Source organism: Oncorhynchus clarkii, chromosome 1, assembly GCF_045791955.1.
Source record: "Oncorhynchus clarkii lewisi isolate Uvic-CL-2024 chromosome 1, UVic_Ocla_1.0, whole genome shotgun sequence".
Taxonomy (NCBI): Eukaryota; Metazoa; Chordata; class Actinopteri; order Salmoniformes; family Salmonidae; genus Oncorhynchus; species Oncorhynchus clarkii.
This window is the reverse complement of record NC_092147.1, coordinates 22338624-22356963: the sequence shown is the minus strand read 5'-3', so window position 1 is coordinate 22356963 and position 18340 is coordinate 22338624. Positions and strand designations below refer to the sequence as shown.

Below are 18340 nucleotides of genomic sequence, written 5' to 3'. Positions count from 1 at the left end.
GCGATATGCCATCCCATCTGGTTTGCACTTAGTGGGACTATAATTTATTTTTCAACAGGACAATGACCCAAAACACACATCCAGGCTGTGTAAGGGCTATTTGACCAATGAGAGTGATGGAGTGCTGCTTCAGATGACCTGGCCTCCACAATCACCCGACCTCAACCCAATGGAATTGGATTGGGATGAGTTAGACCGCAAAGTGAAGGAAAAGCAGCCAACAGGCGCTCAGCATATGTGGGAACTCCTTCATGACTGTTTGAAAAGCATTCCTCATGAAGTTAGTTGAGAGAATGCCAAGAGTGTGCAAAGTTTTCATCAAGGCAAAGGGTGGCTAATTTGAAGAGATTCAAATCTAAAATATATTTTGATTTGTTTAACACTTTTTTGGTTACTACATGATTCCATGTGTTATTTCATAGTTTTGATGTCTTCACTGTTATTCTACAATGTAGAAAATAGTAAAAATAAAGAAAAACCCTTGAATGAGTAGGTGTGTCCAAACGTTTGACTGGTACTGTATATATACTTAAACACTGTATGTTTTATCCTATTGTGGAAGTAGTGTTTTATTTACAGTATTTCCAAATTGCTTATTCTTTAGATGCTTTTGCATAACCTCTATAACCTGCAATAACAAATATTTTACCCGTCAGTATTATATTTATATCTCACATAATGCCTATTTGATAGATTCTTGCATGAGAAATGTTTTATTTGAATCATACATTTGCTAGTTATGGCCTTGTACTGTGCAATAAATAGTTTCCCATAGGAGATTCTCTCTATGTGGATGTTTGATGGCAACACTCTAACTCGGTCTTATATATTGCATTCATAAAAGACAAGATCAGTTTTATATCTCTTCTTCTGATGGCTTTCCATTGAGTGTCTATCTGTCTTGCTGCTGGGGGTTGAAGAAAGGCCTGATGAGATGGATGGCTCACAGTGGCCTGGCACTCTTTTCTGGGGCTTTATAGCGCTTCAAGAAAATATAATATTACATTCTTTTAGTCTGTGTCTTTTAGCCAAGGGAGCCGGGCTAAAGACACTGCTCACACAGCCCAACCACTTACAAGGCCTGTAAATGGTATCAGAGCAGGGGGATTGCTAAATGGCAAATCTGTTGTAGCTGCTCCAAGGATGATGATACGATAAAAGATTATTTACAGCACAAGCACAAAGGCACATTCACCAGTGTCAACAAACATTTTCTATGTGGCCACAAAGCTGCTTTGCCAGGGGCTGGGAGGGTCATCGATCCCCTTTCTACTGATGACCTTTCTTTAATCCTGCATGGGCTCTATAGAAAGACCTTTATGAACAGCCAGGACATGTCTGTGTTAGTCAGTGTCAAGAGTTCATCTATTTTCTAAACAGACACATTATTGGTATCATTAAGAATGGAAAGAAGTAGATGGTGCTCAACCAACGTGAGTCGTGGTGCAACCTAACATCATTGGAAAGGAAAAGGCACAACACTCGCTCACCGCAGAATGCTTTCTGACCGCTGTTTCCTTTCCAATGGTATTATGAAGAACCCGTCAGATCAGGCAAGACACAAAACAACACAATCATGTCAGTTTTCGTGCCTTCATGACTTAGTGTCTCTTTAAAGAACATACATTTCTCACCAAATTAAGGGAAAGTATTCTTGGAACATGCTGGCATACTTTGCCCTACATTGACTACTGTGCAGGTGGTGTCCATTAGCCAAACTCTGCCTATACATCCAAATGTTGGCACAGCCAATTAGAGAGAAACTCTGCTCCACTCCTTTCTGTTGGGACTTCACTTCATTCTGGCTAAAACTGGGTACAACACAGGGTTAGAAAAAGGGAAACAGCATTAAGAATGGAAAGGGCAATAGCACAATCCCCATTTATTTAATGTCCATTTTAATGTGCAGCTGCTGACTGGATGCCTGGATGGGACAACAAAGGCAAAATGTCCACTCTGATTAGTCGTGGGAGTAGAATCTCTAATGATTGGCCTCTTAATTAAAATCCTGAAATAATTAGGTGTGCATCGCTTCATGTCTGAATTGCCATGTATTCATCACTGGAGTCAATGGTGTCTCTGTGATGAGGTGTTACTTTATAACAGCCTAAACTGTGATAGCTAAATCCTGCAATTCCTTTCATAGGACTGTCCTGATTAGTTTGATCAGTCATGGAAATGGCTGCACGCAGGTTACTCATCCTTAATCTGTAAAAGGCAGACAACTCACAGAGTATTACAAAATACTTTTGTCATTATCTCTAGTGCAATAACTTCAAATTGTGCATTTCTGAACTATATATATATATTCTTGATGAAAACACATTCTTGCGTCTCTGGCTCTAACAACATGAAAGGAACACATTTTCAGCTGAGATGGAATAAGAAGAGCAGGGTGTTTTGTGTTAATGTGTTAGGTGCCAGTCATTCACCCATGTGCATGCCCCAAAGCTCAGAGCTGGCATGTCCATCTGCTGGCATGATTACACATGACCCATGCTTTCTCTTTGGGGTTACTACAATTAACCCAGACAAACCCCAACACCAAACACCAAGCCAGGACTAAAATGTAACTAACAACTCTCTAAAGCCTACACTGTAGCTTCGTCAGAAGAAAAGTTTTAAGTAAAATAAGAAATAACAGGGTATTGTTTGGACACAACTGTGACATGAGGCTGATATTATTCATACTACCAAGATCAAAGCGAATGCAGAGGCAAACATATGCCGCTCCGCACATAGCTGGAGATGTAGACCTGCATTCACTGAATAATACCAATCCTGCTGTAATATTGATTGTTAGCCTGAGGTGGTCGCTCAGCGGATAGAGATAATAAGCTGCTCAGCAAAGAGGACTGGAGGGAACAAGGTTAATGTACTGTATGTAGAAATGTTCATGCACTCATAATGATGTCGCTTTTATTGATTGGTGCTCCCTGCCATCCCTTCTGATTCTTTACTAATTTGTTATGATTTTGTCATCGTACGTTAGCATTTGTTTCAGTGATAAATGCATCTCTTGGTCATTGAAGATGCGACTCATGCATTTTCTATACAGTAGTTGTTAGCCAGGAATTGACTGGAGGGAATATCCATCTCTATGAAATCTGGATTTTAGATGGAAAACCGAGCTTGCAGTAAGCTTGGGAGTAACCAAGTGTGGACCGACAACACGGCGTGGCTGGCTGTGTGTTTGCTCTGTGTTAGGCATTCAGAACACCCTTACAGCTCTCTGTCACAGTGGAGACATTGACACCAAGGCTTGGTCAAGGAGCTCAATATAACCAGTGCTGCCTACCAGTGTCTGCCTGCTTGGCCATTTGATACAGTGCCTTGCAAAAGTATTCGGCCCCCTTGAACTTTGCGACCTTTTGCCACATTTCAGGCTTCAAACATAAAGATATAAAACTGTATTTTTTTGTGAAGAATCAACAACAAGTGGGACACAATCATGAAGTGGAACGACATTTATTGGATATTTAAAACTTTTTTAACAAATCAAAAACTGAAAAATTGGGCGTGCAAAATTATTCAGCCCCCTTAAGTTATTACTTTGTAGCGCCACCTTTTGCTGCGATTACAGCTGTAAGTCGCTTGGGGTATGTCTCTATCAGTTTTGCACATCGAGAGACTGAATTTTTTTCCCATTCCTCCTTGCAAAACAGCTCGAGCTCAGTAAGGTTGGATGGAGAGCATTTGTGAACAGCAGTTTTCAGTTCTTTCCACAGATTCTCGATTGGATTCAGGTCTGGACTTTGACTTGGCCATTCTAACACCTGGATATGTTTATTTTTGAACCATTCCATTGTAGATTTTGCTTTATGTTTTGGATCATTGTCTTGTTGGAAGACAAATCTCCGTCCCAGTCTCAGGTCTTTTGCAGACTTACAGACTTCTTCCAGAATGGTCCTGTATTTGGCTCCATCCATCTTCCCATCAACTTTAACCATCTTCCCTGTCCCTGCTGAAGAAAAGCAGGCCCAAACCATGATGCTGCCACCACCATGTTTGACAGTGGGGATGGTGTGTTCAGCTGTGTTGCTTATACGCCAAACATAACGTTTTGCATTGTTGTCAAAAAGTTCAATTTTGGTTTCATCTGACCAGAGCACCTTCTTCCACATGTTTGGTGTGTCTCCCAGGTGGCTTGTGGCAAACTTTAAACAACACTTTTTATGGATATCTTTAAGAAATGGCTTTCTTCTTGCCACTCTTCCATAAAGGCCAGATTTGTGCAATATACGACTAATTGTTGTCCTATGGACAGAGTCTCCCACCTCAGCTGTAGATCTCTGCAGTTCATCCAGAGTGATCATGGGCCTCTTGGCTGCATCTCTGATCAGTCTTCTCCTTGTATGAGCTGAAAGTTTAGAGGGACGGCCAGGTCTTGGTAGATTTGCAGTGGTCTGATACTCCTTCCATTTCAATATTATCGCTTGCACAGTGCTCCTTGGGATGTTTAAAGCTTGGGAAATCTTTTTGTATCCAAATCCGGCTTTAAACTTCTTCACAACAGTATCTCGGACCTGCCTGGTGTGTTCCTTGTTCTTCATGATGCTCTCTGCGCTTTTAACGGACCTCTGAGACTATCACAGTGCAGGTGCATTTATACGGAGACTTGATTACACACAGGCGGATTGTATTTATCATCATTAGTCATTTAGGTCAACATTGGATCATTCAGAGATCCTCACTGAACTTCTGGAGAGAGTTTGCTGCACTGAAAGTAAAGGGGCTGAATAATTTTGCACGCCCAATTTTTCAGTTTTTGATTTGTTAAAAAAGTTTGAAATATCCAATAAATGTCGTTCCACTTCATGATTGTGTCCCACTTGTTGTTGATTCTTCACAAAAAAATACAGTTTTATATCTTTATGTTTGAAGCCTGAAATGTGGCAAAAGGTCGCAAAGTTCAAGGGGGCCGAATACTTTCGCAAGGCACTGTACATATACCAGGGCATCAGCCCAGGCCACAACACTGTTTTACTCACCCACACATTGAGACGTATATCTCACCTCGTCTCCCACACCTTCACCCCCCTTCCTTCCTTCCTTCCTTCCTTCCTTCCTTCCTTCCTTCCTTCCTTCCTTCCTTCCTTCCTTCCTTCCTTCCTTCCTTCCTTCCTTCCTTCCTTTCTCCTTCTACCACTTCTGTGACTGGTTGTGGTTGTTGAAACAGCTCTCCTGACTGAGCATCACTTTCCCCCAGCAGTACTGCAGACCGGCATCCACGCATGTCATTTAGAATGGGGATCATTGACAACTCTTTCCACCCCCAGTTTGCTTTCAGAGCAAGTGACAGATTGACAGCATGTTGTCACTGTATCAGAATCAACAAAACAATTCATATAAGGATGTATAACCAGAACATAGCGTGTCTTCAGACATCTTGTTCTTTGTTTGGCCTATTGCCACATCATCCATATGGATCGAAAGAGATAAGTATTTTACCATGCTTTGGAGTTGGCAATTTTGTCCACATTTGAAAATAATGATGTGCAATTTGAGCTTGACGCACAGGGAGATGTCAGAGCTGTTCTGCCTTTGTTCATTGTCATAGATAGTTACATTTTTGTACATCATTCATGTATAGTATTTTCTGAAGAAGTCTTTATTCTGGGATTTTTTTTGTTAAACTGCATAACTTCTCAAAAGTGAAGAAGATAACTGTAAATGTCCCAGTTGCTTATCTGATGGGCTGAGCATGAATTCTACGTGAAACTCAGTTTGATTAATAAATAGATTATGGGGACAGGTGGTCTTAAATCTGTAATTACCATATTATTAAGCAATGGCCTCTCATATGGGGATCAGATTAACAGTGCAGGGAAGCCAATTCAATCCCTGGCTCCAAGAATGTTTGAGATGTCACCGGAAAGGTAATGAGACCAAGCAGAGAGAAGCCTGCTGTCTACCTCATGGTTCTGTAATCTAGGAGGAGGACGGTAGGGGTTTACATCCCTGGCCCCTACTCAATTCATATTCACTGCCTTTAATTAGCCACTGCTCTTCATTTGGGCTTAATCCTCCCCCTTGGCTATGCCAGATCATTGATATATTCACTGCACCGTGTGGGGAGATCACCTAAATTCAATTTAGTTGTATGCATGTGGATAGAATAATCTCAGCCTTTCAAATAATTACCCCCAGCCCCCCCAAAAAAAGCAAAACATAATTGGATATGTTAGAGAAATGTTATTGGATTTCTCCAATATGGTCCACATCTGTAAACTGAGATTGATTACTCCAATATGGTCCACATCTGTAAACTGAGATTGATTTCTCCAATATGGTCCACATCTGTAAACTGAGATTGAATTCTCCAATATGGTCCACATCTGTAAACTGAGATCGATTTCTCCAATATGGTCCACATCTGTAAACTGAGATTGAATTCTCCAATATGGTCCACATCTGTAAACTGAGATTGATTTCTCCAATATGGTCCACATCTGTAAACTGAGATTGATTTCTCCAATATGGTCCACATTTGTAAACTGAGATTTATTTCTCCAATATGGTCCACATCTGTAAACTGAGATTGATTTCTCCAATATGGTCCACATCTGTAAACTGAGATTGATTTCTCCAATATGGTCCACATTTGTAAACTGAGATTGATTTCTCCAATATGGTCCACATCTGTGAACTGATATTGATTTCTCCAACTGCATATATAGATTAGAAAGCTAAGTGATCGCAGGTCAGGAAATATTTGATGTCATCGTCATTTGACTTTGCAATATTCCTTTGTTGCAGTGTTCAGCTCCTCCATGGTCTTTCTCTGTTGGTGTTTGATGAAAATCTAGCCAGGGAGACTGTATAAATCCTGTACTGGGATTTCACCAAATATGGCCTAACTCGTTATCAAATGTATACAGATAACATTAACATTTAGCCAGCTTGCCTAGAGAATACCGTACAGTGTATTTAATGGGCAATCTTTTATATCTGGCATAGCTATTGCCACTTACTGAACACTCACATACTATAGGGACCTTGTTAAATTGGGCATCACCAACTTTACCTTTAACTGATGAAAAACCCTTGTGTCTCATTTATCCTGGTAAGTGTATGTGGCAGGCTGATCAATTCCCAGTCCACCTAGAAAATGGGAGCTATTTGTATTCAGGCCACACCTCCCTACGCATAATTCCATGTACAATACTGTACAAAAGAGGTAAAAAATGATTTATGTATGCATTTCTCTGTCACATATTGTATCCAATGTCCCTCCGTACCTGTCGCATGCTAAGTTAGCCATTTTAAAGCAGATACTAATGTATAATACATAACCATGATTAAGTTATATGTGACTTGCCATTCTCAGCTCAGCATATAGGCTACTGGACTCACATGTGTGTTCCTAGCTGCATGCCACCTTGACCTTTCCAAAGGTTAATTTGATGTTTTATTCAGGTTAGTAGAAGATATGCAAATGGATATTCTCACAGGCCATAATCAGTCAGTGCTGTGGCCAAACCCCCCTTGGGTTATCTTTATATCATGCTATCCTCGGTTTATTGTCTCTATGTTGTTAATTAAGTACATCTTTTCAAAGGTATGTTGTGATGGTACTGAGTAATAAAAAAGGCCATCTGCCAACCAGAGGAGGCTCATAATAATGTCTGGAACAGAGCAAGTGGAATGGCTTCAAACACATAGAAACAATGTGTTTGATACCATTCCACTTATTCCACTCCAGCCATTACCATGAGCCTGTCCTCCCCAATTAAGGTGCCACCAACCTCCTGTGCTGCCCCCCCACACACACACACACACACACACACACACACACACACACACACACACACACACACACTTCATAAAGGTGTTTTATTCATGTTGTAAGTACTGTAGGAAGCCTTTGATCACCATTCTTCAAAGCGACTTAATGCACACGTGGAAAAATGAACCCAGGGTACTCTGTCCTTGGACAGAACAGAACACACAATACTGCACAAAGCCAAGTTAGTCCATGTACTGCAGGCAAATACCTCATCATTTAAAGAAACAGAAAAAGTCTCTGTGAGTGACTCCCCCCCCATCCAGACCTGCGTGTTACGTAGTGTATAGCGATGGCTGCGATGTCCATTTGGCATGCACACTCCGCTTTTCACGATCTCTGACCCCATCTTGTAAATCAGAAAGGTTATCTCTCTTTTGTCAACTGGTGAATCAATAAGTATACAAGCACACAGCTAGCTAAGATCATGTTAATGAAATGTCCTCCAGGTCCAGGTGTTTTATCTCTCTTTCCATATGTTGGATCTAGTGTGCTGCGCTGTACTACCCACTAGGCCCTCAGAGACCCAGGCAGGAGGAAGCAGGCAGCAGGAAGCGGGCAGCAAAAAGCGGGCAGCAGGCAGCAGGAAGCAGGGTGCACATCATGTGGAACTAAAGGGATTAGACATGCTAACTGCCACTTCATAGTCTTCTCTGGTCCATGGACAAATGTAACAAATGTGATAATAATGTCAGGAAAGATGTCAAAAGCGGAAAGTCGTTTTCCCATGTGGATGAAAGACAGAAAGAATACAATGGGCACGTTCAATATTTTATTCAGATATGAGCATTGTGAGGACTATTCATTTGACCCATTCTCCTTATCTTAATGAATAAGAAATGTCTGGACAAATGTATCTTAAGGGATAAAATAGAGGAACCGACATGATGTCGTATAAAGGCTTGTTTGAAGCAGTAGAGCTAACAGTGATACCCAGTCTGTCTCATCAGAACCCCACACCTCATCACAGGAGCTGCCTGGGTGTGAGGATCTGGAAAGCCGGGGTGTGAGGGGGTCGTGGGTGGGAGTGTGTTAGGCGTGTTGTTTAAGGGGATAATTATGATTAATAATTCAAATCATTATTAATGTTTTGAGCATCACAGGGTATGAACATCACACCCCTCCTGTTCTCCAACCCTCATTAATCCTTTGTTAAAATAATGTGAGTCTTACTGTACAGTATGTGCTCATGCTCAAGCACTGTGATATTCTATTTTCAATATTGAAATTCACGGTCACCCACCAAAGCACATGAATTTAAAAGTGTATTTGCTCTGGGTGGTTCTACAAAGAAGACCTTTAGCTCTTCCCTGCTATCATTTTCAAATTTGTCATCCGTGTCGTTCACGTTAATGTGACAATATTGATTTAGCCAGGGATGGTGCAGGGCCTGTGTTTGTTGAGGGAAGGGCTAAGTCCAAATCATATCCACCCGCTTCCAGCCCCAGCCTACGGTTAGTCAAATCAAATCAAATGATTTGTCACGTACACATGGTTAGCAGAGGTTAATGGGAGTGTAACGAAATGCTTGTGCTTCTAGTTCCGACAATGCAGTAATAACCAAAGAGTAATCTAACCTAACAATTCCAAAACTACTACCTTATACAAACATGTGTAAAGGGATAAGAATATGTACATAAAGATATATGAATGAGTGATGGTACAGAACGGCAGAGGCAAGATGCAGTAGATGGTATAGAGTACAGTATATACATATGAGATGAGTAATGTAGGGTATATAAACAGAAAGTGGCATAGTTTAAAGTGGCTAGTGATACACGTATTACATAAAGGTGGCAAGATGCAGTAGATGATATAGAGTACAGTATATACATATACATATCAGATGAGAAATGTAGGGTATGTAAACATTATATTAAGTGGCATTGTTTAAAGTGGCTAGTGATACATTTTTACATCAATTTCCATCAATTTCCATTATTAAAGTGGCTGGAGTTGAGTCAGTATGTTGGCAGCAGCCACTCAATGTTAGTGGTGGCTGTTTAACAGTCTGATGGCCTTGAGATAGAAGCTGTTTTTCAGTCTCTCAGTCCCTGCTTTGATGCACCTGTACTGACCTCACCTTCTGGATGATAGCGGGGTGAACAGGCAGTGGCTCGGGTGGTTGTTGTCCTTGATGATCTTTATGGCCTTCCTGTGACATCGGGTGGTGTAGGTGTCCTGGAGGGTAGGTAGTTTGCCCCGGTGATGCGTTGTGCAAACCTCACTACCCTCTGGAGAGCCTTACGGTTGTGGGCGGAGCAGTTGCCGTACCAGGCGGTGATACAGCCCAACAGGATGCTCTTGATTGTGCATCTGTAGAAGTTTGTGAGTGCTTTTGGTGGCAAGGCAAATTTCTTCAGCCTCCTTCACAACGCTGTCTGTGTGGGTGGACCAATTCAGTTTGTCCGTGATGTGTATGCCGAGGAACTTACCCTCTCCACTACTGTCCCGTCGATTTGGATAGGGTGGTGCTCCCTCTGCTGTTTCCTGAAGTCCACAATCATCTCCTTAGTTTTGTTGACGTTGAGTGTGAGGTTATTTTCCTGACACCACACTCCGGGGGCCCTCACCTCCTCCCTGTAGGCCGTCTCATCGTTGTTGGTAATCAAGCCTACCACTGTAGTGTTGTCCGCAAACTTGATGATTGAGTTGGAGGCGTGCATGGCCACACAGTCGTGGGTGAACAGGGAGTACAGGAGAGGGCTCAGAACGCACCCATGTGGGGCCCCAGTGTTGAGGATCAGCGGGGTGGAGATGTTGTTACCTACCCTCACCACCTGGGTGTGGCCCGTCAGGAAGTCCAGTATCCAGTTGCACAGGGCGGGATCAAGACCCAGGGTCTTGAGCTTGATGACGAGTTTGGAGGGTACTATGGTGTTAAATGCTGAGCTGTAGTCGATGAACAGCATTCTCACATAGGTATTCCTCTTGTCCAGATGGGTTAGGGCAGTGTGCAGTGTGGTTGCGATTGCGTCGTCTGTGGACCTATTGGGGCGGTAAGCAAATTGGAGTGGGTCTAGGGTGTCAGGTAGGGTGGAGGTGATATGCTCCTTGACTAGTCTCTCAAAGCACTTCATGATGATGGAAGTGAGTGCTACGGGCGGTAGTCGTTTAGCTCAGTTACCTTAGCTCTCTTGGGAACAGGAACAATGGTGGCCCTCTTGAAGCATGTGGGAACAGCAGACTGGGATAAGGATTGATTGAATATGTCCGCAAACACACCAGCCAGCTGGTCTGCGCATGCTCTGAGGACACTGCTGGGGATGCCGTCTGGGCCTGCAGCCTTGCGACGGTTAACACGTTTAAATGTTTTACTCACGTCGGCTGCAGTGAAGGAGAGCCCGCAGGTTTTGGTAGCGGGCCGTGTCAGTGGCACTGTATTGTACTCAAAGCAAGCAAAAAAGTAATTTAGTCTGTCTGGGAGCAAGACATCCTGGCCTGGAGATGAGATGGAGGGTCTCCAGTTCCTTCCCAGGCACGGTGTGATGACTGTTATGGGCTGGTCTGGAGGATAAGACTGTTCTTCACTACTTCTGCCTGTCTTGACGGTAAATGACCACAGATGCATAGTGTTGTTTCTCAACATTTATTTTTTATTCTCTCTCTCTCTCTCTCTCTCTCTCTCTCTCTCTCTCTCTCTCTCTCTCTCTCTCTCTCTGTCCCCCTCTCTCTCTCTCTCTCTCTCTCTCTCTCGCTCCCTCCCTCCCTCCCTCCCTCCCTCCCTCCCTCCCTCCCTCCCTCCCTCTCCCCCTCCCTCCCTCCCTCCCTCTCTCTCCCCCTCCCTCCCTCTCCACAGGAGGCTGGAAGAAGTGGTGTTTGAGTGTGGCTGTGATATCCGCTGGATCCAGCTGTGGCAGCAGCGAGGGGAGGCTGGCCTGAACACCCAGCAACTCTTCTGCAACAACGGAGCCTCCAAGATCCCTCTGCAGGCTATGAATATCTCACTCTGTGGTACGAACCACTGGCGCCACGTTCCCTGCTTCACACTCCTCAATCATCCCATGGTAGAATAATAGGGAGCACTTTACTTGGAATGGCTGTCATAGAGCCTAGACTATTCACATCGAATTCTTAAGAATGACCTAAACGCCTGTCATAACTCATCTCATGACAGCCTGGCCAAAAAGAGACATGACAACTCACTGTTCTGAAACTCTGCTTGTTCCTTCCTTTCCCTTTCCCAAATAGAATTCACAATAGCTCAAAGTGTCTCAGTGAGAATTTCAAGTGTGCTGTGTCTAGGTTCTATTGTATTCCCTCTCTGTCTCTCTCTCTCTCTCTCTCTCTCTCTTTCCCTCCCTCTCTCCACCTTTCTCTCTCTGTCTCTCAGACCTGCCGGACATCAGTGTGACGCACTTTAACCTCACGGTTGTTGAGGGGGACAGAGTCACCATCACCTGTAATGGATCTGGATCCCCCCTACCTGAGGTGGACTGGACCGTCATTGACCTCCACTCCATCAACACTCACCAGGTGGGCTAGGGGACAAACCAGGGGACACACAATGCACTCTGTGATTCTATTGATCACTGGGTTGTACACTATGTATACTAAAGTATGTGGACACCCCTTATCAGTGGATTTGGCTATTTCAGCCACACCCATTGAGCACCCATCGAGCACACAGCAATGCAGTCTCCATTGGCAGTATAATGGCCTTACTTACTTACTGGCCTTTACTAAAGAGCTCAGTGACTTTCAACGTGGCACCGTCATAGGAGGCCACCTTTCCAACAAGTCAGTTCGTCAAATTTCCGCCCTGCTAGAGCTGCTGTCAACTGTAAGCGCTGTTATTGTGAAGTGGAAACGTTTAAGAGCGACAACGGCTCAGCCGCGAAGTGGTAGGCCACACAAGCTCACAGAATGGGACCACTGAATTTTGAAGCGCGTAGCGCGTAACCATTTCCTGCCCTCGGTTGCAACACTCACTACCGAGTTCCAAACTGCCTCTGTAAGCAACGTCAGCACAATAACTTTTCGGCGTGAGCTTTATGAAATGGATTTTCATGGCCGAGCAGACGCACAAAAGCCTAAGATCACCTGCAATGCCAAGCATTGGCTGGAGTGGTGTGAAGCACGCCGCCAAAGGACTCTGGAGCAGTGGAAACGCGTTATCTGTAGTGATGAATCACACTTCACCATTTGGCAGTCCGACAGACAAATTAGTTTTTTGGCGGATACCAGGACGGCAGGGTAGCCTAGTGGTTAGAGCGTTGGACGAGTAACTGGAAGGATGCAAGTTCAAATCCCCGAGCTCACAAGGTACAAATCTGTCGTTCTGTTCCCCTGAACAGGCAGTTAACCCACTGTTCCTAGGCCGTCATTGAAAATAAGAATTTGTTCTTAACTGACTTGCCTAGTTAAATAAAGGTAAAATAAATTTAAAAAAATAAAAAAAGACAATGTTACCTGACCCAATGCATAGTGCCAAATGTAAAGTTTGGTGGAGGAATAATGGTCTTGAGCTGTTTTTCATGGTTCTGGCTCCCAGTGAATGAAAATCTTAATGCTATAGCATACAATGACATTCTAGACGATTATGTGCTTCCAACTTTGTGGCAACAGTTTTGGGAGGCCCTTTCCTGTTTCAGCATGACAATGCCCAAATCGAGGTCCATACATGACAGTGCACAAAGCGAGGTCCATACAGAAATGGTTTGTCGAAATTAGTGTGGAAGAACTTGACTGGCCTACACAAAGCCCTGGCATCAACCTCATTGAACACCTTTGGGATAAATTGGAACGGAGACTGCAAGCCAGGCTTAATCTCCCAGCATCAGTGCACCACCTCACTAATGCTCTTGTGGCTGAATGGAAGCAAGTCCCAGTAGTAATGTTCCACATCTAGTTGAAAACCTTCCCAGAAGAGTGGAGGCTGTTATAACAGCAAAGGGGGGACCAAGCCATATTAATACCAATGATTTTGGAATGAGATGTTCGACAAGCAGGTCTCCACATACTTTTGGTCATGTAATGTATCATTGTGATTTGTGTATATCTAGCTGCATGAAACTACCTGGCTTGTGACCTTGGAGTTTGTGTTAGCTACAGTACAACTTCAGGGTCAGTGCCATTTAGATTCCAGTTAGTTATGAAATTCAGTTGTTGTGCAATAGAGAATGTCCATGTCCAATTGTGTGTTTCTGATTTCACAGCTTTCTGAAACCCTGGAAATGTTTAACATGCAGAATATTACATCTAAAATCCTTAATGGAGTTTGTCTGCCGCTATGCTATGAGGTTGTCAAGCACCTTTATCTTTATCCTACTGTATCACTCACTCCTCTCTCTTTCTCTCCTGCTCTGTTCCAGTCCACTGTGTACTGGCCCAATGTCCACTCCATCAATCTGACCCTGTTCAACGTGAGTCGCGATGACAACTTCTACATGCTGACCTGTATAGCAGAGAACAAAGTGGGGATGGCCAACACCTCAATTCAGCTCACTGTCCATTGTACGTAGTGATAACCAATTCCACTTCAAAGTTTGTATTAATCAAATTGCACATCGCAAACACTGTGTTTGCTGTTTGATGGAGATAATATTCAGCTCACTCTCCAATGCATGTACAGAATGCAAATATTCAGATCACAGTCAGCCCATGAATGCTGCAGATGTTGTCAAGCACCTTGTTACACCACTATTTAGCTTTTATATGCAGACAACGTTTAATTACATTTTATTCCTCAAATTGTGCTATGAATTCTTTATGTGCATCTAAGTTACATGTACAGTGGATTCGGAAAGTATTCAGACCCCTTGAATTTTTCAAAATGTTGTTACGTTACAGCCTTATTCTAAGATTGATAAAGATACAAATAATAATAATAATAATATAATCAATTTACACACAATACCCCATAATGACAAAGCAAAACCAGGTTTTTAGATTTTTTTTGCAAATGTATTAAAAAACAACAACAGATATCACATTTACATAAGTATTCAAACCCTTTTACTCAGTACATTGTTGAAGCACCTTTTTGAAGCACCGATTACAGCATTGAGTCTTCTTGGGTATGACACTACAAGCTTGGCACACCTGTATTTGGGGAGTTTCTCCCATTCTTCTCTGCAGATCCTCTCAAGCTCTGTCAGGTTGGATGGGGAGCGTCTATGCACAGCGATTTTCAGGTCTCTCCAGAGATGTTCGATCAGGTTCAAGTCTGGGCTCTGGCTGGGCCACTCAAGGACATTAAGAGGCTTGTCCCAAAGTTACTCCTGCATTGTCTTGGCTGTGTGCTTAAGGTCATTGTCCTGTTGGAAGGTGAACCTTTGCCCCAGTCTGTGGTCCAGAGTGCTCTGGAGCAGGTTTTCATTAAGGATCTCTCTGTACTTGGCTCTGTTCATCTTCCCCTCAATCCTGACTAGTCTCCCAGTCCCTGTCGCTGAAACACATCCTCACAGCATGATGCTGCCACCACCATGCTTCACCGTAGGGATGGTGCCAGGTTTCCTCCAGACGTGACGCTTAGCATTCAGGCCAAGATTTCAATTTTGGTTTCATCAGACCAGAGAATCTTGTTTCTCATGGCCTGAGGGTCCTTTGGGTGTTTTTTGGCAAACTCCAAGTGGGCTGTCATGTGCCTTTTACTGAGGAGTCACTTCCGTCTGGCCAGTCTACCATAAAGGCCTGATTGGTGGAGCGCTGCAGAGATGGTTGTTCTTCTGGAAGGTTCTCCCATCTCCACAGAGGAACTCTGGAGCTCTGTCTGTGTGACCATCGGGTTCTTGGTCACCTCCCTGACCAAGGCCCTTCTCCGCAGATTGCTCAGTTTGGTCGGGCAGCCAGCTCTAGGAAGAGTATTGGTGGTTCCAAACTTCTTCCATTTAAGATTGATGGAGGCCACTGTGTTCTTGGGAACCTTCAATGCTGCAGACATATTTTGGTACACTTCTCCAGATATGTGCCTCGACACAATCCTGTCTCGGAGCTCTAAGGACAATTTCTTCGACCTCATGACTTGGTTTTTGCTCTGACATACGCTGTCAACTGTGGGACCTTATATAGACAGGTAGGTAGGTGCCTTTCCAAATCATGTCCAATCAATTGAATTTACCACAGCTGGACTCCAATTAAGTTGTAGAACCATCTCAAGGATTATCAATGGAAACAGGAGGCACCTGAGCTCAATTTCAAGTCTCATAGCAAAGGGTCTGAATACTTATGTAAATAATATATTTCTGTTTTTATTTTTAATACATTTGCAAACATTTCTAAAAATGAGGTTTTGCATTGTCACATTCTCCTGTAAAGTAGACTAGTGGTATGTTACAGTATATGTGTAAAATTATTAAAAAGCTAGAATTCAAGCTAGAATTCTTAATTGAAACAATAAAAAAAGCAGTCACCTCGCTTGTGTTTTGTTAAAAAGATGAGGGATGGGCCTGGAGAAGTGTAACCACTCTCAAATTCATTGGCAGAGCTATGGTTGCAAGGACTGACCATCTATGATATCAACATTATAGATTTAACCATGTTTTGTGGCTATTCAGTGTTTTTTTTTTTTACATGTGCATTGTTTACAAACATTGTTATAATAAACATGTTTTTTGGGTTCTGATGGGGTATGACAGTCGAACTAAGCTTATGAGGCATTTATAAGTTATATTCTTTGAGAATCAATGGGTATATATTCTTAATTTATAAGTCCAAAAATTGATGTAGCAACTAAGGATTCCAGCTATAAGGAATAAGCAATCTCCCTTGCATTCTAATGTCTGACTACTGATCATAAACTCCATCTTATAGATAGTAACCCAGAGGTGTCAAACTAATTTGCGGTTAGCATTCGGTCTTCACCGTGGTATGGAGGGCCGCGCTTCAAATGTCTAACTGTTCATCAGGAGCTTCATGAAATGGGTTTCCATGGATGAGCAGCCGCTCACAAGCCTAAGATCACCATGCACAATGCCAAGGGTCGGCTGGAGTGGTGTAAAGCTCGCCGCCATTGGACTCTGGAGCAGTGGAAATGCTCTCTCTGGAGTGATGAATCACACTTCACCATCTGTTAGTCTGACGGACGAATCTGGGTTTGGAGGATATCAGGAAAATTCTAACTTCCCTTATGCTTAGTGCCAACAGGTGGAGGTTGGTGTAATGGTCTGGGGCTATTTTTCATGGTTCGGGCCCCTTAGTTCCAGTGAAGGGAAATCTTAACGATACAGCATACAATTACATTCTAGATGATTCTGTGCTTCCAACTTTGTGGCAAAAGTTTGGGGATGGCCCTTTCCTGTTTCAGCATGACAATGCCCCTGTGCACTAAGCAAGGTCCACACAGAAATGGTTTGTCGAGATCGATGTGGAAAAACTTGACTGGCCTGCACTTTGAGTCCTGGCCTCAACCTCATCGAACACCTTTGGGATGAATTGGAATGCAGACTGCGAGCCAGGCTTTATCTCCAAACATCAGTGCCCAACCTCACTAATGCTCTTGTGGCTGAATGGCTGAATTTCTTCTCAATTATATTCTTTATTATACTTTTTTACTCATACGACCCGTGGGCCAGATTGAATGGGCCGTACTCCTATCCATTCTATCCTCTCCATTCTATCAGTACTCATATCCATTCTATCCTCTCCATTCTATCAGTACTCCTATCCATTCTTTCCTCTCCATTCTATCAGTACTCATATCCATTTTATCCTCTCCATTCTATCAGTACTCCTATCCATTCAATGTTATCCATTCTATCCTCTCCATTCTGTCAGTACTCTTATCCATTATATTTTTGCCATTATATTACTACTCCTATCCATTCTATCAGTACTCCTATCCATTATATTACTACTCCTATCCATTCTATCAGTACTCCTATCCATTCAATCCTCTCCATTCTATCAGTACTCCTATCCATTATATTACTACTCCTATCCATTCTATCAGTACTCCTATCCATTCTATCCTCTCCATTCTATCAGTACTCCTATCCATTATATTACTACTCCTATCCATTCTATCAGTACTCCTATCCATTCAATCCTCTCCATTCTATCAGTACTCCTATCCATTATATTACTACTCCTATCCATTCTATCAGTACTCCTATCCATTCTATCCTCTCCATTCTATCAGTACTCCTATCCATTCTATCCTCTCCATTCTATCAGTACTCCTATCCATTCTATCCTCTCCATTCTATCAGTACTCCTATCCATTCTATCCTCTCCATTCTATCAGTACTCCTATCCATTATATTACTACTCCTATCCATTCTATCAGTACTCCTATCCATTCTATCCTCTCCATTCTATCAGTACTCCTATCCATTCTATCCTCTCCATTCTGTCAGTACTCCTATCCATTATATTTTTGCCATTATATTACTACTCCTATCCATTCTATCAGTACTCCTATCCATTTTATCCTCTCCATTCTATAACTAGGCCTGCTTTTATCCAATCTAGCAGTTCCATTCTATCAGTACTCCTATCAATTTTTTCCTCTCCATTCTATCAATACGCATGTCCATTCTATCCTCTCCATTCTATAACTAGGCCTGCTTTTATCCAATCTAGCAGTTCCATTCTATCAGTACTCCTATCAAT

General features: G+C 42.8%; 1 protein-coding gene across 1 annotated transcript in view; it reads left to right on the top strand.

Annotated features, from left to right (window-relative positions):
- The window catches only part of LOC139386570 (NT-3 growth factor receptor-like), a 287619-nt gene that overhangs the window by 144588 nt on the left and 124691 nt on the right, over positions 1-18340 (top strand). Inside the window, exons 5-7 of the mRNA XM_071132265.1 lie at positions 11586-11740; positions 12120-12262; positions 14101-14242. Of these exons, the coding sequence (XP_070988366.1) occupies positions 11586-11740; positions 12120-12262; positions 14101-14242 (440 nt within the window). The remainder of the gene's footprint in view (positions 1-11585; positions 11741-12119; positions 12263-14100; positions 14243-18340) is intronic.